At 39.4% G+C, this 25419-nt stretch overlaps 1 protein-coding gene across 3 annotated transcripts in view; it reads left to right on the forward strand.

The window, feature by feature from the left end:
- Positions 1 to 25419, forward strand: part of cyth1b (cytohesin 1b) — a 199643-nt gene that overhangs the window by 127082 nt on the left and 47142 nt on the right. The window contains exon 1 of one of the 3 annotated variants that reach the window (XM_039739587.1): positions 20879 to 21111. The exons of the other annotated variants lie outside the window; for them this stretch is intronic. Coding sequence (XP_039595521.1) covers positions 21084 to 21111 — 28 coding nt within the window. The 5' untranslated portion in view covers positions 20879 to 21083. Of the gene's footprint in view, positions 1 to 20878; positions 21112 to 25419 lie in introns of those variants that run through there. 3 annotated transcript variants of the gene reach the window in all.

The raw sequence follows: 25419 nt of genomic DNA on the forward strand, positions 1-25419 counted from the left end.
TAGCACGTTTTCATACAAATGATAAACAGGCAGATTACCTGAACAGGTAGGCTCAGAGGGTCCTGAGGGTTTATTGTTCTGTTTGGTTAATTTGTTACTTTGTGCTCTGCTCAGTGTACATTCCCCCTCCTGTTTTTATTTAGGTAATATTACCATTCCTGGGTACTTCTGTTTTCTGGCTTGGGATTTGCTGAGTGGTTCCCCCAAAAGTCATCACACATTACTTGAAAAATAGGTTGTTTTATTTTGTATTCACTTGTAAGCCTCCAAACTCTGAGATCTCAAAATAGACAACAAATAACAACACACTTGAACATTGGCGAAAAGTCCACTTAGCTGGTTTCCTTTGTACAAGCAGCATTTCATTATTATTATCATCAGAAGAAGATTCTCTGGTACAGCAGGAACATGGCCAGCTTCTTATGTGTTTTCGGAGTTCTTGGCTATTCAGCTGTGCCCAGGTGGCTTGAATTAGAAAAGAGCTGCCAAGAGGCTCAAATACATTTTTGAATCACAGTCTTGATGTTAAAACATAAAGACACAAGGACAGTGAACCAAAAGGTGGAGTAGCTACACTTTCATCATATTATTCAATTGCCATTTGCAAACATTAGTCCAATAAATAAATGTGGTAATCCTAAACGCCTCTTCTTCCCTCTTTTTCTCTCTTCAAAAAATTGAAATGTAGAGTCGGTGGTTTCGTTTGCGGACGTGCTTGCCCCCTTGTCCATCAGAGGCTATGTGAGTTTCTCTCTCCTCTGAGGTTTCGTTTTGCTGATGTGCCGGCCTCGCTTGTGTATTAGAGGCTAAGCGAGTTTGTCTTTCCTTGGCGGTCTCACTTTGGCGATGGAGTCGCTTTCTTTCAGCTTCATGCTGTAGCCTTGTACTTCTTTCTTCTTTCAACTTGTTAACTTAGGGCTGCCTTGCCGGGTCTTTGAGCTTCATGCTGTAGCCTCGCACTTCCGGGCCGGACAGACAGACAGACAGACAGACACACTTCCATGCATATACGTTTATATATAAGAATAGTATAAGCTACGATACTTATATGTGTGTGGATTAATGTAGGCTAAATGTAGGTGTACAAATATAGGGTGGTCCACATCTAATTATGCAATTTTCATTATGCTATAACTTATTAAGTTTATTACATAGAAAATTACCCAAAAAATCACGGACCATCGAGAACTGTGCAAACTGACGACATGAAGAATCGTCTTTGCACTGAACTGGAATCGTCCCCCATAAATCAAAGTCATCCAGATGATCTGGATCTGCATAATTAGATCTGGACCATCCTGTATGTAAATAAAACCAAACATCACAGTAACATACTGATTACTGATTGTACTTCCTGTAGCTGCCGTTGGGTAGAGGAGATTATTTCATTTATTGTGTGGCTCCAAACCTGCTCACCCAACTTTGATTTGAGATGCTCCTTGCTCCTGGTTAGGGTGCTGGTGTCTGACTAACAGTCTAGGATTCTCTTCTCTTCTTGTGCTCCAAAGTGCCTAAATTCCTTTAATTCTTATTGCTGCTAGCAACCAATATAAAAATGAAGTCAGGAGTGATTCCAACGCAGAGCACTCAATTTCAAGTACCTATGTCCCATTAATGAAAAAGACAATTAGTGGATTTATATATGAGCTACTTTTACTGTATCTTTTTATCTTTTCTACTGTACCTGAGGCTGAGCTCTGTGTGAACTCCATTGGACAGGAGTGATAGGAGACAGCTGGTGAAGATCCCAGGCCCCTTTTAAGACAGGTGTCTCTGCACAGCTCTGTTTGTTATGAAGGGTCTTCACATTTACAGCTTGTGCTTGGTGCACAGCTGACTGCCTGCCTACTGACTGATGCCCACCAATAGAGCTACTGGAAGGCACTTGCCATTTTCCTACCATACTTGATGATAAGGAGATTCTGAAGGCATTTTTTAGAATTTAAGAGTGTAGTGAAAATTGACTTACAGACATTAAGCAACATGCCTGATGTATTATACTGTGTATTTTCCTATTATGACAAAAGAGATTGTAAAGAGTTAGGCACTAAATGGCAAACCCCATATAACTGCTGACAAAAACAGCAAATACAAATGCAAAATAACTGTGAGAACGTCTCCTCTGGTGCGTGTCCCATGTATGAACTGACTCAAGATGGCAGATCTTCTGGTTTTAAGTCCTTCTGGCAAGAACAAGCAGTCCAGGTGGATGGACACCATCAGTGACGTCAGCGGTGGCATAGCTGTCAATCTTCCAGTGTGCAGAAAGAGGAAAAGAAAAGGCATTAGCAGACAGTGCCAACCCCTAGAGCAGGAGGGAATTACCACCACTAGAACCCTTAAGCTGTCCTGTGTGCACACATGTGGCACAATCTGAGAATGAAACAAAATTTTGAATAATTCTTACTTTTAAAAATTCTTTTTTCTAAAGACACACCCACATTACTCACTTCTTTAGCACCAAGTCAACAGGCCAACATGTCACAGAGGAGATTGACTTGAGAATTAGCAAGCAAACGATTAGATGCCAGTAGAGAGCTGTTTCCATAGTATGCTGGATGTGTTTTGAATGTGCTTTTTTGATCAGTATACCTGACTGAGTTCCTTTATTGATACAAATGTTAGAGAGGAAAGCACAATTATTTCAGCTCAAAAGCTGTGACAGCTATTTGTACAGTTTAGTAATGTCTGATTTTTCCAGTACTGAGGTGTACTATGACCTGAATCTGAAATGATGTATTGCTGGAATGGTGTACTCGTATAAATTAATAGACAGATGGAAATGAAGCCCATATATAAAACAGGTGAATGGATATGGAAGTTATTATAAAAGTAGATGTGACATGCACTATATAAAAAAGATAAAGAAGAATGGGTAAGCACTATTTAAGATTGATTGATAGATAACGTAGCAAAAGGTGCTATATACTGTACTGTAGATAGATAAAAGTATATACTGTAGATAGAATGATAGATGGATAGTGCACTTTATGTGATTAAGCAGATATACCAAGTCTAGGTGCAAAACATTTCAAATAAAACAGAGCTCACCTTCTGGGCCTTTTGATTGTTAGAGGCCCACCAACAACTCCTTTATCTCCCATCTCCATTGTACTTGCTGCGTAAAACTGAAGACATTTGTAAACTTCATGTACTGTTGTTGCACATAAAGACAATGCAGAGAAGGTGAAGAGAAAGGGAGACAGAACTGTTCCTCAGGGTGTGTCGGTATTGTATGTATAAAACTTACTGATCAGTTTTTTAAACTTGAAGATGTAAGGAGGATACAGGTTCAGTCTCCACCACTGGTTCATTGTGTCACCCTGAGCAAGTCATCTAACTTTGCCAGTGCTACAAACGGAGAAGTTGTAAACATTTGTAAAACATTTCTATGTTGCACTTGTCACTTGTGAGAAGCTATGATAAAAGTGTCACTTAAATAAAGAAATACCGCTCTGGCCTTTATGAAACTCTCTATACCAGCGTGAAATGTGCAGTTAAAAATAAGTGCATTAATCATACGAATGCTTCAGCAAGTTGACAATACCTTTGTAAAATTACAAAATGCAGAAGTGAAATTATGCACGCCTCCTCCTTTCCTGTCGGGAGCTTGTAAGAAAATGCAGTAGATCAAAGATACGTCAGAGCTTTAATTGACATTTTGTGAAGTCTGACGTGTCTTCAGGATTTTTATTTAGGCAATGAAATGTAATTGAGCTACCTACCAATATTATAGAGCCATCATCAGTGCCTCAGCACTTAAATCGGGCAATGATATTAGGACAACATACTAGTGGTAGAGCTGATGATCAGGATTCATATCGATTTTACTTTTCCTGTATACAGTACACGCCAAAAGTTTGGACACACCTCCTCATTCAATGTGTTTTCTTTCTTTTCATGACCATTTACAGCACTCCATCACTCTCCTCCTTGGTCAAATAGCCCTTACACAGCCTGGAGGTGTGTTTGGGGTCATTGTCCTGTTGAAAAATAAATGATCATCCAACTAACCTGACTTCTGCACAACACAACTGCTGCTCCCAACCCCATTGATAAAGCAAGAAATTCTACTAAATAACCCTGATAAGGCACACCTGTGAAGTGAAAACCATTTCAGGTGACTACCTGTTGAAGTTCATCGAGAGAATGCCAAGAGTGTGCAAAGCAGTAATCAGAGCAAAGGGTGGCTATTTTGAAGAAACTAGAATATAAAACATGTCTTCAGTTATTTCACCTTTTTTTGTTAAGTACATAACTCCACATGTGTTCATTCATAGTTTTGATGCCTTCAGTGATGAAAATAAAGAAAACACATTGAATGAGGAGGTGTGTCCAAACTTTTGGCCTGTACTGTATATTATAGGTATTTAGGGAAAGTATTGTTATGGGGTCATAGTTTAGACTCCAGGGTTTCCATTAGATTTACATATTTTAGGCTTTACTAAGCATGATTTGAGAACTTTGAGCATGATGTCCATCTATCTGGTCTACAGGTACAACTGCATATATACCTGTCACAATATTTATGTACTTATGAGTATCTCTCTCTCAATCTATCTATCAAGTGTAGGGAAGAAACAATTTTTGGAGGGGATGCCATTCCATCTCAAGACACACTGAAGCATTCACTCAGACTTATTCAGAGTGTAAACTAAAGTACATTGTTTTGAGATACACAGAAGAGTGAATAGGCTGGCAATCCAAAACAGATCCTTGAAGCTATAACACAATTTCTTTGTGGTTGCTCTAAGTATTACCCTAGGATTGAAATGACAATTTTCTTTTGTGCAGTTTCAGCAGTGAGCTTTTAATTGCGTGCAAACAACTATATTTAGCAGCCCATTATGTTCACACTATAGTTATCTCTCCATTTTTAAAGGGTGAAACCTCCTGCTCAGACAGTAAACAAGCTGGCGTATAAAGATTTGGAGTCAATTCATTACAATTAGCATGAGTTTTGCTAAGTAATGCATTGCAAAAGTAACCATTATAGATACTCAAGAGTATGGATTACTATCCTTTATAACAGCAAAGTTTTATACAAATAGCAAGTTGTACTGTGTTTATAAAAATTCATTCTGAATGCTAAATGTGTTTGTGGATGATTTGTCATATCCAAAAAACATTTACAAAGGTAGGAATGTGAGCAAACCCTGGTTACGTCCATTACTGCCTGAGTGTAAGAGCCTGGAGTGGCTGATTAATTTGGTTTGGAACCCGCTTTTTAGTTTCATTTGGTGCACTTGTGTTTATCCTACAGTTTCTTAATAAGATAGAAGTATTAAATTGAAGTTGTGTTTTTATATACAACAACTACATCACATACAGTATTTGTGCTTCAATATTAACCATGCCCTGATTGCTACTGTGAATTCATGAGCAATCTTTTATACTCTTATTGTTCGATGTTTCCTTATCAATAGGTTATTTTTTAGTGGATACCAGATTCAGACAGATCTAAATGTAGTTTTAATAATGGTGCCTATCCTATATACTGTATTTTTTTTTATTATTTTCAATGTTTATTGGTTAAGTTCTCCTTCAGTAACAAAAGTGCTAGAAGCAGACATGGTTATTAACTTTCCATTGTTCAATGAGGCCTCAAAGCTTCCCTTGTTTTTGAGGATAACCACAAGAATTTGTAAAAGAGTAACAGTTTTACTGGCTCCTCTTTCTTCATTAGATGTTATATAATGAGTGAATAAAGGAGGAAGGCTTTCTGGGAAAAGAAAAGGAATTTGGGGACAAGTTGAAGCAGGACTCAACTGGAATAACAAAACATTCCTAATCCTGCATGATTATATCAGAACTCACAACAGTAATGCAGGCCAGTAACTGGGAGATAACTTTCAGACGATGACGTCCAACTGCTTCATGCACAGTGGTGAGGAGTTCCTGAATATGACTTCATTTTGAGAGGTGACAGTCCTATTCAAAGGTGCATCATCTTGTGCAGCCACATCCACCCGAGTAATTTAAAGGTTTAAAGTTTTGGCCCTGGAAGCAAAGAATATTGCCTTCCAAGGTCCTCTACTACATTCTCTTTTATCTATCTATCTGTCTGTCTGTCTGTCTGTCTGCCTAACTCTGTTTCTATTTTTCAGAGACAATTTTCCAACATCCTGCTGCAGTTCTAACTAATAACTGGGAGTCGCTCTCCTGTTACTTTTTTTTTGTACTTTTTTCTTAGAATACATAATCGTGCTACACCAGGAAGAAATATCAAAAACCCATCCTGTTGTTTTTCTAGTCAAACTAAAAGTCTTGGTTGTCCATTCCTGATATTCTTAACTTTCAGCTATAGAACAGTAGGAATTGTACAAACAAGAAGAGACTGTTTAGCCACTATGCTCATTTGACTAGTTTGTATAACTAAGTTGTTCCAGTATCTCAGCTAGAATATGTGTTTCTGCTCCATGACCCTTTATGTAAGGAAGCCTTTAACCTTGAATGCATTCCTGCTTATTTTCCATTGATGTCTTTGAGTATGTGTTCCCTGTTAAACTGAAAGGCTCCTGCATTGTCAACTTCAACACAGACTTTCAAAATCTTTGACTTGGCTATAACAGTAATAATTAATTACATTCAAATAGCACATTTCTAATCTACTCAAAGTGCTTTACATAGACAGTAAGTGACCACTTAAACCGTCACCAATGCGTAGCATTGATCTGTGTGATGTGATGGAAGCTATTCTTGGCCCACTGTGCTCACCATACATTAGCTACTAGGTGGTGAAGAGGTGAGAGAGACAGTTAGCCACTAAGGGACATGGGATGATTAGGGGGCAGAATGATTAAGTCATGGTGGCCAGTTTAGCCAGAACTTCAGGAAACACTTTTTTCAAAAGTTGCCTGGGGATCTTTTATGACCACAGAGAGTTTTTTTTTTATGTCTCATCGAAAGAACGACACCAAAGTCTTCATGTCTCTGCACGGGAGCACTGGGATCCATACACAGACCACAAGGTTAAAAGCCTCCTGATGGCCTCAGCAGCAACCCAAGCCATCCAAGTACTGGCCAGACCCACACATGCTTAGCTTCAAGCTTCAGGAGGATTAACTGTTCTAACGTGCAGGTGCTATGGCTGCTAGATTTAACTCACAGTTGGCTTCTGTCTCCAGCAATGTCGATTTCCCTATGACAGTCAGCAGGACATGTCCTCACCCTTAGCTTCATTACTTGAGTACAATTAGCTGCCTATTTCCTCCAAGCGTCTAGTGCTGCTATGTCAGGTTTGTATTGTGGAGGCAGGCAGTACACTTTATATTTCAGGTGTGGTCTCTTTACAGAGCTTGAGCTTATTGCCTCTTGTATTTTGTTTGACAATTTTAGGGTGTTAACTAATGTTAACTTTGCATTTTAAATCACTTGTGTGTGTTAAACATAGGGTGGGAATGTTGTGTCAACGTAATCTCTTTCAAAGTTTGTTTCCTAAAGGTTAGTGTCATGCATTTTGTATTTCTAATCAATATTACTTTTACCTGCCTGTGGAGATTTACATTTCCTTCGTGAAACTGCATTTTCTGTTGTTGTCCCAACTTTACTCCACTCTTAATATCTTAAGGCTGCTGAGATCAGAGTAGATTCCCCATATATAGTTTTGCTAGTTTTATTCGTTCTGTAATTTTGCAGCCATTGCCTACATGATTTGTGGTAACTTCTCATCTCTACAGTTTTTCTTGTAATTCTTCATATTATTGATAATAAGAACTTTACTCCACACTGTAGACCTCGACTGCTCTTTTCTTTCACAAGCACTCACTGTTATATTTCAGTTAGCGCTTTTGCTTCTGGCATTTGTGGACAGCATTCAGTGTCCTGGGTTTGACTCCATCACCCAGTTTATGTGAAGCCAGCATATTCTCCCTGTGCCTGTGTGGGTCTGACTACCAAAACAAATTAAATTGAGTCCATATCGGTGTGTATTTGAGTAGGCCCTGCACTGGGATGTCTTCCTTTGTGTGCTTGGTTTCTGCCTTGATCCCAGTGCTACCATGATAAGCCCAAGCCCCAATGGGATCCTGAAATATATTGTGCATGATTTAGAAAACTTGGCATACATTTAGGTCTATCATTACCTTTCTTGTTTTGCTGGTATTTCTGTGGAGGTTTGGACGTCTGCTCTTCCCGTCTTGAGATCCTCCTTCCTGATTTCCTTTTCATTTTTTTTACTTCTGAATCTTATTATTATTTTCTGGTCACACCTAGTGAGAGCTCGAATAGACTCCCATTGTGGCAGTTTTGCTGCTCTGAACCAGCAAAGTGCTCCAGCCTTTCACTTATTGCTTTGCTGTCTGTTATTGTGAGTTGAAGACCCCTTCTATTATTCTATCACCATTTCATAGTACTTTTGAGTTGGGCCACACTTTGACTTATTTTATTGCCAGAGGTATGCACTGCTGAAGAATGACAGACTTGCCTTTCTGTTATATATGTTGTCATTCTTTACATAGCAAAATTGATTTTTTAAAAAACTATTCTCTGGTATACAAATGAGCAGTTTGCTTACAACCTTCCACATTCGATGCCAACACAATAATGAGGTGCTTTTCTCACCATAGCTGGAGAGGCTCCAGCCCCAGCCCTCCATATGACCCCGGCCTGGATTAAGCAGGTTAGAAAATGAACATGATATGTAAATTGGAATTTATTTGCTAGATTATGAAACCTAACATCTAATCATGCATGTTCAATGGGTTCTGCAATCACAGATAGAATTAATTCTGAAACCCACTTAAGGCAACTCGGTATCACGAGAACTGGAGCCTGTCCTAGCAGCACTTTGCACAGGGTAGGACTGGGCCGCCAGTCCATTATAGGACTCACACACACACAATCATACTGGGGCAAATGTAGACCTGCCATTGAACCAGAAACATAGACATGGAGACAATGTGCGTGGTCCATGACTAGTGCAGGATTCAAATGCAGGCACAGTAAGTTCAGCTTATTTTGTTTCTCAGGCTGACAAATAGAAACCTGAACAGCCTTTGGCAGGGTTTTCATTTTAGTTTTAGCCTAGGAGCCAGAGACATTTGTCTGGGCATATCTTTTTGCAGTTGTTTCATCCATCAGCTGATGTATTTTTAACTTGTGACTTTTTATACGAGTCTGTGCTTGTAGGACACTCACAGGGTGGAGCTGAAAGTCGTTTACAGGAGCCTTAACTAAGTGAGTGTCGAATGAACCAATGCAGTAGGTCACTCTTGTAGAGCCGCTCATTCCTGTGCCACCGGCCGGCCTGTAAATGTCTAAGGATAATTTAAAACTTTTGTGAGGCCTTTTCTTCCCTATTGGATCCTCCTGTGTCAGCAGTGAAACCGAAACCTTGGTGTGTCTCCGTTTTTCTTTTGAGAGGCAGTAAATTCCAGGAGTATGTGCAGGTTTTGGGTTTCATTTCGCCTGAGAGCAAATGATGAACAGCCTGCTGCAAAGTGAGAAAGATAAAAGCCTAAGGAAGATACAAGTCAGGGAGTGGGCTTTATGAAGTGTTACAATTCTCAATTGGAAAATAACAAAAATTAGAGTATTGAAATAATAAAAAGTTAATATCCAACAGCAGTCATATCCATCCACTCATTTCACAACACATCTTAATTAAGATTACATCTGGAGGATGGGTTTCCTATCCCACTAGTGTGCCAGTGCAGCACAATTCCCACTCACCAATCTAATATCGTTATATAGATTTTAAGTTTAATTCTAGAGTATTTTAGCATATTTAACAGTTTGTATATCCATAGAAGTAATTTTTAACATACTATGCACATATGATTGTGCTGCACCTCACCTTCATCATAAGTTAAAGGCACTCATCTACACAGAAGTAACTGATTACAAATGAAATAGGAGACATTCAGTCGTCTCTTTACATATTTAATTATATGCCAACCCATGTATCCAGTGTAATTTACAGATTGTATTAAGCATATTCTCTTGTGCCAGTTGAGAAGTTCTATAATATTATTTAATACAGCTATATATGGCAGCAGTGCAGTGCAGTGGTTAATATTGCTGCCACTTGGATTTGAATCCTGCACCAGATTGTTATCTACAGTTTGTGGAGTTTGCACATTTTTTTTGATAGCCGTGTGGATTTTCTTTGGAAGATTTGAATTTTTATCCCACATCTCTAAACAAGCTCAGCTTAGGTTAATTTGAAACTGTACATCGACCCTGTTTGAGGTTCAGATTTATTGTCATTCATACATTGTATAAAGACATTTTGATGGCATGTCCTTCACTGATTAGTGAGAATAATACAAGACCAACATCAGACACAAAAAGATACATTTAACATCAAACACTGAACGCTACATAAATACTAAGTACAGTCATTAATTATCAGTAAGAGTGGCCGCTAAGCTTGATGATGTTCACATAGGCTCCGGCTCTCTGTGACCCTGTATTGGACTGACTGAGGTTGAAGGTGTGTGCTTGTATAACTATAAATACTCCTAGCGGTGGATGTGTCATCACATATGATGGATATTTTCACACATCTTCTCAACAAATGACGTTGTCATTTTTTGCTTACAAAATGATCCTTTCAGAATGTAACTGGCTGCAAACATTTGGAATTTGGACTAATCAAGCCACGTATATATATTTATTCTTAAACCTGTTCAGGTATGCCAGGACTTGAATTCTGTCCCAGCAGAAAACAAGTTGGGCAGGACACCCCCTCCTTACTGAGCACATACATTCCAGCAGGGACAATTTAGAGCTACCAGCTCAGGTTTGATAATTTGAGTGGAAAATGGGAGTACCTGAAGGAAATGTACACAGTCACAGGGATATCACAGAAACTCCACAAAGCGAGTGGTTGTGGGATTCAAACCCACTGCACTCTTAAGGCAGCATTGCCTTCCACCATTTTACCTCAGTCTGTATATTTTTCTGTTGCATGATGTTTGTCTGTTTATGTTTAAACATTATTTTGTGTCTATGCTTTATGTCTGTTTTTCTTACTATATTTATATTTATATAATATTTGTAATTATTGTATGGTACAGTAATTCCATAAATGAAAGTGCACTTCATAATAATTAAATGAATTAAACTGGAAGCTATAGATTAAGTAAGATAGTTGATGAAACAACATACTAAGCTCATAGGTGCAATGTCTAGTGTGGATAGTAACAATACATTTCTTGACAAATGGTGGCACAGTGGCCAGCGCTGCTGTCTTATAGGTCCAGTTTCCTAGGTTTAAACCCTAGCCAAATCACTGTATGGGTGTTTCTGTGGCTGCTTTTCCATGAATTATTGTCTTCCTCCCAAATATATATACATACAGGCGAGGAGCTTGTTTAACTCCTGTTGGTCCCATATGCACGAGTGTACCCTGCAATGGACAGATGACCAACCCATGCATAGTTCTTTGCTGCTGGGATAGTATCCACAATCTTCCACTAGATTAGGAGGTTTGAGGATGTTATTCTTCAGCAGAGAGGTAATGAGATAAAAGCAAAAATCATGCCACTGCATCAGTCAGTATTAGAGCCCATGGGATGTCAGGATTCAGAGGCTAAAATAAGTCTGCTGTTAATTAAGGGGGCAGCACAACATTGCAGAGATTACCTTGGGCCCTTATATCTTCAGGAAACTGGTGAAGAATCCTGGTCCAGTCATTGCCACTTTGTTTCCATGTTTGCTTGGCTTTTCCTGCCACAACACAAAGATGTGCCTGCCATATTGATTAGTGACTCTAAATTGGTCCAGTGTTATGGGTGTGGGTACAACTAAGATTTGTAATGGATGGGCTGGTGTCCAGATGAGAGTTGGTTCCTGCTTTGTGTCTGTTACCTGTAAGGTAGGCTACTGCTTCCTGCAACACAAAATTTGGAATGAATCAGTAAATTTGATATTTGTGAAAGAAATAATGTTCAGCCACTGTTGGGCCAAACCTAAGAATCAATGAGCTGTATATTTGAATCCCCTCATTCATCATATCTTTCAGCCAATGGAGGCTGACATCAAAGACCTGACTGGTACATATGGTATGAAGTGATAAACATTTACACAGTGCTTAATCTTCTGGTGGCTCAGCAAGCCAAATCCAGACTTTTTAATCTATACACCAGGTGCTTCCAGCCTGACTGCATTTTCAAAAGCAGTCAAACATTCAGAGACCTAAGAAGTAAGAAGGGGTAATGTAATGTGGTGGACAAATGGATGAGCTATTCCAATAGCTAGACAGATTTGGTACCCATTTGGCCGACCCAGAAAGGCAGCATGTTTTTCTTTCTGGTCTGTTCTTTACCTTTCTCTTTTGTATGTTCCACTTTTATTATTTTTGTTTGTTTCTGGCTTTGTTGGTGTATTAATAGGCTAGCAACTCAGTACCTTCTTATCACATGTGATGTGATACAAATTTTATTATAAAACATAAAATTAAGTAAGCACGAGATCATTATTTGCAATAATTACCCTAAAAAGATTAAGGAGAACTTATTGAAAGGGGTGTTGTGCACGGTGTGTACTTCTTAAGTTGGGCTATAGAGGTTTTGCTGCTTAAGTCAGTACTTGGGTATCAAGGCAGAGCTCATGCTTTAAGATGGCTGGGCATATGCTGGGGTTTGATCAGCCCTTAACAGATCAACTGAGAGAACATGTCTGATGGTAAAAGATGTGACAACCCAAATGTCCCAGATTACATTACGGGTGATTGATACAAGTGTATTAGAAGATGTATGCTTTAATTACATGACTTAGTGTGACTAATTTATTTTCATACTAGCAAAATACCCGTGCTTCACAGCGGAGAAGTCGTGTGTTAAAGAAGTTATGAAAAAGAAAAGGAAACATTTTAAAAATAATGTACCATGATTGTCAATATGAGTGTTACTGTCATCAAGGATTTGATTATCATTATTTCTTTAAATCAGGTTTGTATTTGGAGGATGTGTTGTGTTCAAGTTATATTCCGTGTTTGTCGGCCGTTGTAAAGATAACAGGTTTCATTCATCGAAGTGTTCACTACCCAAATCGGTACTCGTGAATCTAAGATGTTTAACAGGCATTCCCGGTATTAAGTTGTGGATTTGCCTGCGAATATTTAGCGGCAGTGTGTCTATGAACTTAATTTAAACTTAAGCTTTAGACCTTGCTATCCTATTGATATGTCTACAAAGGCTTGTTCAGATTCAGAGGGTTGTTCCTTTCTTACTGCATCAATAAACAGCTCGTCTTCCTCTTTATCTGAGACATCGCACACTGCATGCACAGGTTTACCTTTCCCAGTCCTGCACACTTTAGCGAAGTGGTTCAATTTACCACATTTTTTACACCGTCTTCCTTTAGCTGGACATTGACTTTTTCCACCGTGTGCTTTGTTTCCGCAGTAGCTGCACTTATGAATATGCTTGTATGCGTCACTCGCTTCATATTCTTTTGCTGCCTTCTCAATTGTCTAATGCGTTTTTTGCTTGTTCTCTGCATACTGCGCTCACAGTCAGTTCACGTGAGCCGCTCGGAGTACATGCATCGAAGGTTCTCAGCTGTGCTTGTGCTATCTCGTGCGATCTTGCAATGTCCACGGCTTTATTTAATGTTAGCTCAGACCCAGCACTTAAAAGTTTCTGTCTCACTTTTGCTGAGTTTGTGCTAAACACTAGTCTATCCCTGACCATCTCATCTTCGTTTGCAGAAGCACAGTCCTTCACCAGCAATTTTAACTCCGTTACAAAGTGATCAAAAGTCTCGTTTATACCCTGCGTCTTCTCACTAAACTTGTATCTCGCGAATATCGTATTCGTCTTAGGCATGACAAACGCCTCAAAACACTCATAGTAAGTTTTCAGTACCATGGCTTCCTCCTGGGTGAGAGTCCATGTGTTAAAAATGTCTCTTCCTTTTCCCCTAGTCCACAGGAGTGTGGCAGCGTGTCTATTGGATTGCTGCTGACGGACGGCCTTATATGGGCAGGCACTCAATTAAGTGGAAGGCGTGGATATGGGGGACGCAATATAGGTAGGCAGCCAACTACGTGGGAGGTGTGGTGATGGGGGACGCAACTCCGCCTCACACGGTGACCGAGCTGCAGGCTTTGGCCGTATATATGTACGTAAGTAGGATTCAGTTATGATCGTTACGCGTAGAATTTCGAAATGAAACCTGTTTAACTTTTGTAAGTAAACTGTAAGGAATGAGCCTGCCAAATTTCAGCCTTCTACCTACACGGGAAGTTGCAGAATTAGTGATGAGTGAGTGAGTCAGTCAGTCAGTCAGTGAGGGCTTTGCCTTTTATTAGTATAGATGGGTGTGTGGCCTACTGTTTTACCTTTGCAAAGACTGTACAGACATACTTTCTTTTCTGCATGTAGAGTAGAAAACATGTCTGGGTGAAATGTGCAGCATTTTGTGCTGGAGAAAGATGGAGCAACACTGGAGTGATATTTCATAAGCAGAAGTGACACAAGCAGAACATTCTGTTTTATGTATATGAGCTACATTTTGTACATTGCAATATTTGCAAGTGCTTTTTAAAGTTGCTAACACAAGTGTTGTTATACCTGTAATCACTGATCATTGCGCTGGAGAGTGATGATGTGTTGCATTTTAGTTAGTACATACAAATAAGAATTTGTACTCCACACTTGTGACAGTAATGGTGCTATAATGACAATTGTCATACACCTTAGAAAAATATTTAAAATGTACTGGAAAATGGGATGGCTAATGATACGATCGCTACAATGAGGAGGACTTGTCTATGGAAAGACCACACACACTCTTAGTTACCTGATAACAATTTGTAGTATGCTAGGCCTGAAATGATATCCTCTGTTCTTGGACAATTCATGTCCATCTGTTTAACTAATAAGACTATATGTGTGTATAACAAAAAGCAGTTATTAAAAAATAATGTAACTATTTTGAATATACATACAGCAAGTTTGCCATTTATGAATGAATGTGTTATTTTGCTATGCAGTGGACTTGTGACACATTCAGTGTTGGTTTCAGATTATGCCCAGTGATGCTAGGATGGCCACTGGTATCATGTGACCCTAAATAAATTGGTTGTATTGTTTGGAAAATTTATGTACAGATGGATTTGTATTTGGACTTGTACTTACAGTGGTGTGAAAAAGTATTTGCCCCCTTCCTGATTTCTTATTCTTTTGCATGTTTGTCACACAAAATGTTTCTGATCATCAAACACATTTAACCATTAGTCAAATATAACACAAGTAAACACAAAATGCAGTTTTTAAATGATGGTTTTTATTATTTAGGGAGAAAAAAATCCAAACCTACATGGCCCTGTGTGAAAAAGTAATTGCCCCCTGAACCTAATAACTGGTTGGGCCACCCTTAGCAGCAATAACTGCAATCAAGCGTTTGCGATAACTTGCAATGAGTCTTTTACAGCGCTCTGGAGGAATTTTGGCCCACTCATCTTTGCAGAATTGTTGTAATTCAGCTTTATTTGAGGGTTTTCTAGCATGAACCGCCTTTTAAGGTCATGCCATAGCATCTCAATTGGATTCAGGTCAGGACTTTGACTAGGCCACTCCAAAGTCTTCATTTTGCGTTTCTTCAGCCATTCAGAGGTGGATTTGCTGGTGTGTTTTGGGTCATTGTCCTGTTGCAGCACCCAAGATCGCTTCAGCTTGAGTTGACGAACAGATGGCCGGACATTCTCCTTCAGGATTTTTTGGTAGACAGTAGAATTCATGGTTCCATCTATCACATCAAGCCTTCCAGGTCCTGAAGCAGCAAAACAACCCCAGACCATCACACTACCACCACCATATTTTACTGTTGGTATGATGTTCTTTTCTGAAATGCTGTGTTCCTTTTACGCCAGATGTAACGGGACATTTGCCTTCCAAAAGTTCAACTTTTGTCTCATCAGTCCACAAGGTATTTTCCCAAAAGTCTTGGCAATCATTGAGATGTTTCTTAGCAAAATTGAGATGAGCCCTAATGTTCTTTTGCTTAACAGTGGTTTGCGTCTTGGAAATCTGCCATGCAGGCTGTTTTTGCCCAGTCTCTTTCTTATGGTGGAGTCGTGAACACTGACCTTAATTGAGGCAAGTGAGGCCTGCAGTTCTTTAGACGTTGTCCTGGGGTCTTTGTGACCTCTCGGATGAGTCGTCTCTGCGCTCTTGGGGTAACTTTGGTCGGCCGGCCACTCCTGGGAAGGTTCACCACTGTTCCATGTTTTTGCCATTTGTGGATAATGGCTCTCATTGTGGTTCGCTGGAGTCCCAAAGCTTTAGAAATGGCTTTATAACCTTTACCAGACTGATAGATCTCAATTACTTCTGTTCTCATTTGTTCCTGAATTTCTTTGGATCTTGGCATGATGTCTAGCTTCTGAGGTGCTTTTGGTCTACTTCTCTGTGTCAGGCAGCTCCTATTGAAGTGATTTCTTGATTGAAACAGGTGTGGCAGTAATCAGGCCTGGGGGGGGCTACGGAAATTGAACTCAGGTGTGATACAACACAGTTAGGTTAGTTTTGAACAAGGGGGCAATTACTTTTTCACACAGGGCCATGTAGGTTTGGATTTTTTTTTCTCCCTACATAATAAAAACCATCATTTAAAAACTGCATTTTGTGTTTACTTGTGTTATATTTGACTAATGGTTAAATGTGTTTGATGATCAGAAACATTTTGTGTGACAAACATGCAAAAGAATAAGAAATAAGGAAGGGGGCTTCCTTTACATTTTTATTTTCTACAGGAGTGCTGCTGACTGGAATTTTTGTTTTCCTATCCTGCATTGCCAATTGGCCTTATCTCTTTTATAATAAACTTTATATTATAATGATTTGTCACTAAGATTCTTTTTGTTTTCCTGTGTGTTTAAAGTAATGTAAGTGTGCGTATTCTACAACTGAGATAGATAGATAGATAGATAGATAGATAGATAGATAGATAGATAGATAGATAGATAGATAGAGCTGTATTTATCTTAAGGGGAAATTTAGATTTTATTAAAGCTCAAGAAACATATAGAATGTATGGTTTAATAATTTAACTGTTAATGAGATATTCGAGCATTCCATCCAGGTTTGGTTTCTTCCTTGTATCCTACTCTATGGTGCAGGAGAGTGGAGACACGTTGCATGTTGTTGACTCAGACTTTCACTGCACTCACTACATGTGACAACAAGGACCCTATAAACCTATAACCCCAAGTGCTACTGCTCACCATGACACTAAAACTGAAAAAATTGGAGTGGTTAAGTGAATGTTACTTTAAAAAGTATTAACATCTTAAAATAAGCATTAGATAGTGACAGGTGATGCCTATGGTAGCTTAAGATATTAAAGTATAAGTTATAAAAAGCAACGAAGCATTATGTCAGCCATGAAGTGGGAAACGCAGAAAGGTGCTCATTTTATTGATTGCAACAAAGACAAGTATAGAATGGAAGCTTACAGAAAGGTCAAAGTAAGCTAAAAATGACATAGATGTGGATAAAACTGGAAAAGGTTATGCTGCTGATTTGTGACGTGGTATAAAACAGTGCTGCACTGGGGGGTGCAGGTGCTCTTTAAACAGGTAAGCATTGAGAAGCAGTCTCACTGAGATCAAAAGGCTGGCTGCCCGGCTCTGACGTCAGGGAGAGGAGATAATCGCATCGGCAGGGGATTAATTATTGTTGAATGAAAATGGCACGGTAAAGTTAGTTGAGGGTTGTTATTGTACAGCAAGGCTACTGTTCAGTTTTGGACAAAGGACCAAGACCAAGTGGGATAGAGTCAAAACATGGAAGCACAGAGAAATCTGAACTTGACTACCCAGCATATTTTACATTATGTTGTTCTGAAGGTTGTTCTGAAGTCAATGTATCTTTTCATGTTGTATTCTCTGTTAACTGGACGCTAATCTATACAGTATGTTTCATATTGAAACTATTCTCTGCACTTCCTTTTTTTTGTTTTTTCAAGTTAGAATTAGGATTCTGGGTGTACATGAAGCTTGCTCATATTATTTCCATGACAGTAAGTCTGAGAACTCTTCAAGAAGGTTTAGTTTACTGAAGTGTGCTGTTCTTGTTTGTCATGCCTGCTTTAGCCTTTGTGTAAACAAACAAATGATTACAACTGAATTTCAATTTGCTAAGTCAGTGTGTTGTTAGCAGTTGACGCATTGGACTGCAAGGTCGCCAGTTTCTTTGTGCCATTGGCTCACTGTGTGCAGCTCCATTAAACTGCTGGCGGTCCAGCTAGTACAAATCTGATGTGTCTAACACATGACATCCAACAATATAAAGTTGAGGTTTCAATTTTGATCCAATTTACGTGATGCAGTTATCACTAGATCAAAATCAATAAGTTTTTAACATTTTTTATGGTAGTGACTGCCTCGTTTTCACTTGGATTGGATGGTTTGTTTTTGAGGTATTGTGTCCAAAGATTTCACATTCCAAGCAAACAAAGACAAAGAAATATCACTGCAAATGTGTTCAAATGTTCTTTGGAAACATGTAAATCTAATAAAAAACCTGAAGTTAAAAATTGAATCCTGTCAGAATACTTTCTCTATATACAGTATTCCTACCTGTAGTTACCTCTATAGGGAAAAATGCAAAAATGTACTGGAACTAATTTTCAACTGGCTTCGCTAACATTTGACAGTGCTAACAACTGTGCCAAAGCTTGTGTTGGAGTCGTCACGTCCCATGACCTTGCATCCTGGTACACAGACATCAGCCTGAATGTTTGTCAAATTGGGTTCAAGATTGTCCTTTGAAAATGTGAATCTAAAGTTTTGAACCCCTTCTTTGTGAATTGAGTATGATCGACAGTGCATCTCCCTGTGTGAATCCAGCACAATCACCAAACCTTCCCCCTTGGTGAATCAAGCTTGATCATCAGAGCAGTGACTCACTACCATTATAGCAACTTGCAACCCACCAGCAGCAGCCCGTGACCCAGTGATTGAGAAACACTGCGATAGAGAGCAAGTGCATCTGTGTGGGCCAACTTGTTACAACAGCCATACATGGCTATAATGCCTGACGTACACCTGATGAACTCTAAATTCACAGACATCTGACAAACATTACAGGCAAGTTGTTACTAAGAAGTACTGACTGATTAATAGACTGATTACACTGGATACCTGTTGTCAGTGAGGCCATCCTCCCAGTCCAGGGTTGGTTGCTTACTTGTGCCTGGTGTTAGACGACTGGCTCTGGCTTCCTGCTATCTTGAATTGGATCAGGTGGGTTTAAAGTTGTAACGTGTTAGTAACTGCTGCTCCAGGCCTGGAATGAAACTGGTGACAGCCACATTACTAGACCATCAAGAAGTACTGCACTTTAACATGCGCTGAGCTAAAATGTATTCTAGGATGTTAAGGGCAGCCAGTTGGCCTAAATCAGCCAGGCTTTGCCTTTTCTTGTTTTAAAGAATCCTTGACTACAGAAATGTTTTATCATTTACACACTTTTAACTTTAGCATTTTGTTTTTACCTCTTCTTTTTGATGACCAATCATATGCTGTGTAAACATAATTTTTATTCTTTTTTATCCTACATTTATTTATACTGTTAAAAAAGAATCCCTTGTGTGTGTAAATATTGCAGGATTGTTTTTTCTTTAATATGCACTTTATAATTACTGTATATGTAAGCACTCTTAGCCTTTCTTTGATGATGAGCGTAATGTCAAGGATAAAGCGAAAAACTGCTGCTTCATGGCTCCTAAATCATGGGTTCAAATCCTAGCTCAGTAACTGCCTTCTGGAGCTTGCATACATTTTCCTTCAGTATCCCACATGTGTGTGTTACACTGACCGAGAATTTTCAGCTGACAGGTTTGTGTGTGTGTCTTTAGCTTTGTTAAGGGTTAATTTCAGCCTTGCACCTAAGTGTTACCTAAATTTGTGCTGGCAGGCCATGACTCTTAGTTGAATTAAGTGGATCCAATAATGGGATGGACAAAAAGATGAGATGGATTGATCAGCTATTTGAAGTGGATCGCCAAAGACTGAATTAATAACAACTATTTGGAATTCGATTCAGAAAAGGGCTACCATACCATTCCATTTTCTAAGTCTGCTTATCATGAGCAGAGCCAAAGGGTGCTGGAAGCAATCCCAGTGACACAGGGTGCAATACAGGAGCAATCTCCTGGACAAGGCACTCTAGTCCGTCGCGTGGGAATATATCCCACTAGGGCAAATGTAGCATTGCCACCTAACTTGCAAGTCAATGGACTGTGGGAGAAACCAGACCACACAGAGGAAACAAATACAGATATGGAGAACATACAAGCTCCACGCAGGGAGGACGACACAGGACGCAAACCCTGGATACTTTAATGTGAGGCAGCCCAGCTACCATACCTAGTATAATAATAATCTAATTCAGGTTATTAGAAAACACCATATATTTTTCAAACGTACAATTCATCTGTTTTCTCTTGAGTGAATATAGTTGACAGATTGTCGCCGCCCTACAGTGTGTTTGTATGTGTGTGTGTATATATAAGTATATACTTATAGCCACATTATAAGTGTATATACTTACATGCGTGTGTGTGTATTTGTCTTGTATTTGCCTCAGTCTTTCAATTTTACCAGGAAGGGTGTTGTAAGCATAAAGTATCTCACCGCTTCCGTTGCCCTTCCTTTGAGGGGAAGTGACTCTTGCGTCACCACGCTCCGCCTACTCAGCTGTCGCGCGCAAGACTGCTCACTCTGCAAAATCGTAACGAGCGATCTGCTGGCGCAGTTGATTGGAGGATGAAATGATTGACAGATCGATTCTCAACGTTAATTGGTTAAATAAGTTGATTGGCAGATTATCTTCCGGACCTTCCAGTCTAAATTTCTTGCTGGGGAAAAATAAAGCGGTCGACTGAAGGCGGGGCCTAGAGACGGCAGGTAGCAAAGGTCCCGCCCTACCTGCTTCCCGGGCGTTGCGTCGCGCGAGGCGATCTTAAGTCGCTTGGGGGAAGAGGGCGAGACTGAGAGAGAAAAGGGACTACTCAGTAACCATCAAGTGAAAGAATTTGAATAGCAACTTTTCAGACCATCGGTTTATTTATTTATTGTATGAACTGGAATTATTGTTCAGAAGAGGATTATAGTACTTTGAGAAACAATGGTACTTAAAACGGAGGACGGTGTGGGTAAGTGTGTTTACAGTGCTAACTTACTTTGCCCTGGATGTCTTTTTTTTTTTTTTTGGTACTTTTTATGGTGGCCGCGTGACACGGTGTTCGAATAGAGCTAGTAAATGCTTTGAGTTGAATGATCACTTTAACTCGACCAATAACTACTCGCAATAAACAACCTGAAATAACTTTTTGTTCACAGTAAAATTAACAGCAGTGGCGTGCCTTGTGGAGTTCGGCTCTTAGTGTTCGGTCCCTGGTCTGATGGACGGGTTGTCTCCGCCCCCCCGTCTAGCTCAGCTTCCGTTTCAGGGACCGCTCCGTGTCAGCAAGTTCTCAAAGCAGGGACCTCCGACAGACTCGGTGCAGTCATTAGTTTTATTACGACACAGCGGCTGACTCCGTCATTGTGTGCTTTGTTTTTGTTTGTTTCTGTCCTTCAGGCAGGGATACAGTTTTTACACGTTTACCCTAAAAACTGACATTTAAAGGCCATTTTAGATTAATTTATCCCTGTTATTTACAGTATATTTAATAGGATAGATTAGTTCGAATCCGATTGATCTTTTCCTTGACTCAGGGTAAACGTTGTCTGCGAAGCCTAAAGATGTTGTATTTTTTATCATTTTTGATCAAAAGAGCCAGCACCACACTACAAGAAGTTTATAATAAGAGTGTTGTGACTCCGGTAAAACCCAGTTATTAACCTCTGGCTTGTGCAGAAATGACGGTCTCCTGTCTGTACCAGTGTCCGCTTTGTAAGGCAAATTCTACCTGATAACCGAGTTACTTTAACAGCACCTTGAGCTTTTTAGGGTGTCGCAATGAAAGCTGTCGGTGTTGATTCCAGTATGTACTGTTGTTGATTTCTGTTTCAAGCCGTTCCCACAAACGCTACATTGTATTGAGATCTTGTAACGGGGAGCCACTTCATAAAACCGAAGTTTTTCCGTTCTTGGAAACTTAGAACTTTCCAACACTTGTGACATGCTAAATTTATCGTGTTAAAAAGGTCATTTTGAAATTAGTACATTAATGGCAGCATTGATTAGATATCCAGTGCCGTCAGGCCACACTTGTACTGGTATTAAGGTACCCAGGAAGTGTATGCCATTAAACCATGCTATTAACTACCACCTTTAATCTGCATGTTAGGCACCTCGAAGGATGGATATGTAAACTCAAGGTTTTCACAATATCCTGGGTTTCTCATCAGCACAAACTTTTTAATTTCGAATTCATGTTTTGTTTAACTCACTTAAAGTACATCTTCTAGTTTTTCACGACATTGCAGTGACCTCCACTGGATCATCTAGGACATTACTTTTCCCAGGACAAGTTATGATAGACAGTACACACACACTTTTGGTACCACTGTTGTACAAAGCTGAATGTAGCCTGGTTTTTATAAAATGAGCTAGCCTGCAGTGACTATGAAACTGCCGTTAACTGGAAATGTCTTGGTGATGGCACATATTTAATAAACTGGTGATTGTGCATGAAAACTACAATAAGGTTACTTTTTCTAGTGTTCTGTGTTCAAGTGTACATCGTCATGCACATGATATGCTAAAATATGTCTTTCTCCTTTAATGGGATTTGTTTGCATTGTCAGCAGCCAATTATGTATGTTAGGTGAATCTAATAAATTCCATGCGGCCCTCCCTGGTTAAGAATATATTCCAAAGCTCTTAGCTTGGTTCTCTGCATATGAGAAGTTTCTAAGCATTCCTGGTCGTTCAGCTTGATTTTACAAATGTTATATCTAAACAATATTCTTGGATACCTACATTATTTTGGCAGATGGTTGAACAATATTTTATTTAGATATATACAGTATTGCTAGGGAGAGCATATAGAGGTTTTCAAGTCTTGGTTCTGTAAGGTATTTTTGCTGAGTTTGTTCAAATAGATGGCTTCTTTTTACCGCCTGCCTAGCAAGGTCATAAAGTACCAAACTGCGTGTTTTTACATTATTAAGAACTATAGGGAAAGTATTTGTTAATTAATTTTGTACATAAGAACCTAGTACTGAATGGAATGATTATTAATGGTAAAGTACAGTACTTATAAAAAGTATTCACCCCATTGGAAGTTTATGCATTTTTATTGTTTTACAATATTGAGTGACCATGAGGCTTTTTTGACACTGCTGAGCTGAAAAAGACTTAAAAACAAATCTCTATGAAATGGTCTAAAATATTTGCAGATATAAAACATAAAATAATTCACACAAGAATTCTCTCTGTTCGGGTCAGTATTTAGTAGAGGTACCTTCAACAGCTTTTGTCTTTATGAAACTCCTGAAGTGATGTCTCAATTCTTGGGAATCGTAAGTGACCAGCCACAAATTCTCAATTGGATTGAGTGCTGGACTCAGACTTGGCCACAAGACACTGCAGGACATTGAAATTGTTGTGCTTAAGCTATTCCTGTGTATCTTTGGCTTTATGCTTGGCGTTGTTGTATTGCTGGAATACAAATCTCCAATGGAGCAGGTTTCTTGCTGACTGCATCAAGTTTTCCTCCTACATTTCCCTGTAAGCCTTCCAGATCCTGCTCCAGAGAAGCACCCAAAAGGGTGATGCTGCCACCTTCGTACTTGATGGTGAGGATGGTGTGTTTTTGATGACCTGCGTTGTCAGGCTTATCCCGAACGTGGCATTTGGTTTGATTACAAAAGCTCAACTTTAGTCCATTTTGAGCATGTGTCTTTCTTCCAGCTGACTTCAGAGTCTTCCATGTGCAACAAACTCTACCTAAGATGTCTTGTGCATTTTTTTCTCATTGCCTTTCTTCCAAAACACTATTACTGGTTAAGCACCTGGGTAACCATTGTTGTTGTTTGCACAGTATCATCCACTGCAATTTGTCCCTCTTTCGGAATTCTCAGAGGCCTGTTGGTGTCCTCCTTCACTAGTTGTCATCTTGCTTCTATCGCCCAGTTTTTGTGGATGGCTTGCTCTAGGTGTGCAGCAGTCTTCAATTTTTAATGATTGATTTAACTGGTCTCAAAGAGCTATTTAGTGACTTGGGTGTTTTCTTGTCTCCATACCCCGAATTGTGCTTTTCATGGCATTGTGTAGAGTGTTTTCTTTTGCCTTCATTATGTAGAGTAGGTTGCAATACTGACTTACCACAACCTGGACCTTCCACACTCAACTGAAGCCTCTTCACTACCGGCTGGTGATCCCCGTTTAACTGATTATGTGACTTCTAAAACCCCTTCTCTGTACCAGTGATGACTTGTTAAGTTTGGCATGTTAAAGGAAGTGAATACTTGCAAGAGAAGACACAATATTTTGTGTTTTATGTAGTTAGGATATAGTGGGTTGGATAATGGATGGATGGATATTTGTAATTTAAATCACTTTGCAGAGGTCTGGTTTCACTTTAACATCTTTTTTTTTTTCCTGCTGATCAGTGTAAAAAATCCAGAATAAATCCACTGTGATTTAATACATAGATAAATACTCTGCGGTGGGCTGGCGCCCTGCCCGGGGTTTGCTTCCTGCCTTATGCCCTGTGTTGGCCGGGATTGGCTCCAGCAGACCCCCGTGACCCTGTAAGTAGGATACAGCAGGTTGGATAATGGATGGATAGAATAAATAGATACTTTATTAATCCCAAGGGGAAGTTCACACAAAAATTAATGTTTTATTACAATAAAATGTCAAGACTTCCAGGGGGTCAGTGTTTCTTATAGGCATTGTATGTTACTGCGTTTAACACCATTGTTTTCTCATTTGAGATTTTAAAAAGGGAAATTTTTGTTAGAAATTCTAGCATTAAACAGAAGCTTAAACACAATTTAAAAAAAAAAAAAACTATATATGCATACAATCTTCTTATATAATACGCTACAGTGGCTGTTCGTTTGTCTGTCCAGGATATTGAAATCACCTGTAGCTCACAAACCATTTCACCGATTGACTTGAAATTTGGTACACATATACTACGTGACCTCTACTATCTGCTTTCGGGGTGATGATTTTTATTACTCATTTTTATTTTATTTTATTGTAAAATCAACTCTCAGCAGCGCGCAGCAAGGTGGTCATGTGGCGCATGCGTATGGGCACCGTTCTTATTACCTACCACTTTTGCTAATCATTCTCGAGGCAGATTGAAGACTTAAGTGAAAAATGAAAGAAAACGTACTAAGTAATTGCGACACAAAAACTAAATCAGTTTTAATGCGAAAAGATGTCGACGAAAGAAGAGAGGCATTGGGCCGCTAGGGTGGAGAAAAGAGCTGCTCAGGAAGCAGTAAGCACGTCAACCTCTGAGCAAACGAATGCTAAACGTACAGAGAAAGAAAGA

This window comes from Polypterus senegalus, chromosome 17 (assembly GCF_016835505.1).
Source record: "Polypterus senegalus isolate Bchr_013 chromosome 17, ASM1683550v1, whole genome shotgun sequence".
Classification (NCBI taxonomy): domain Eukaryota; kingdom Metazoa; phylum Chordata; class Cladistia; order Polypteriformes; family Polypteridae; genus Polypterus; species Polypterus senegalus.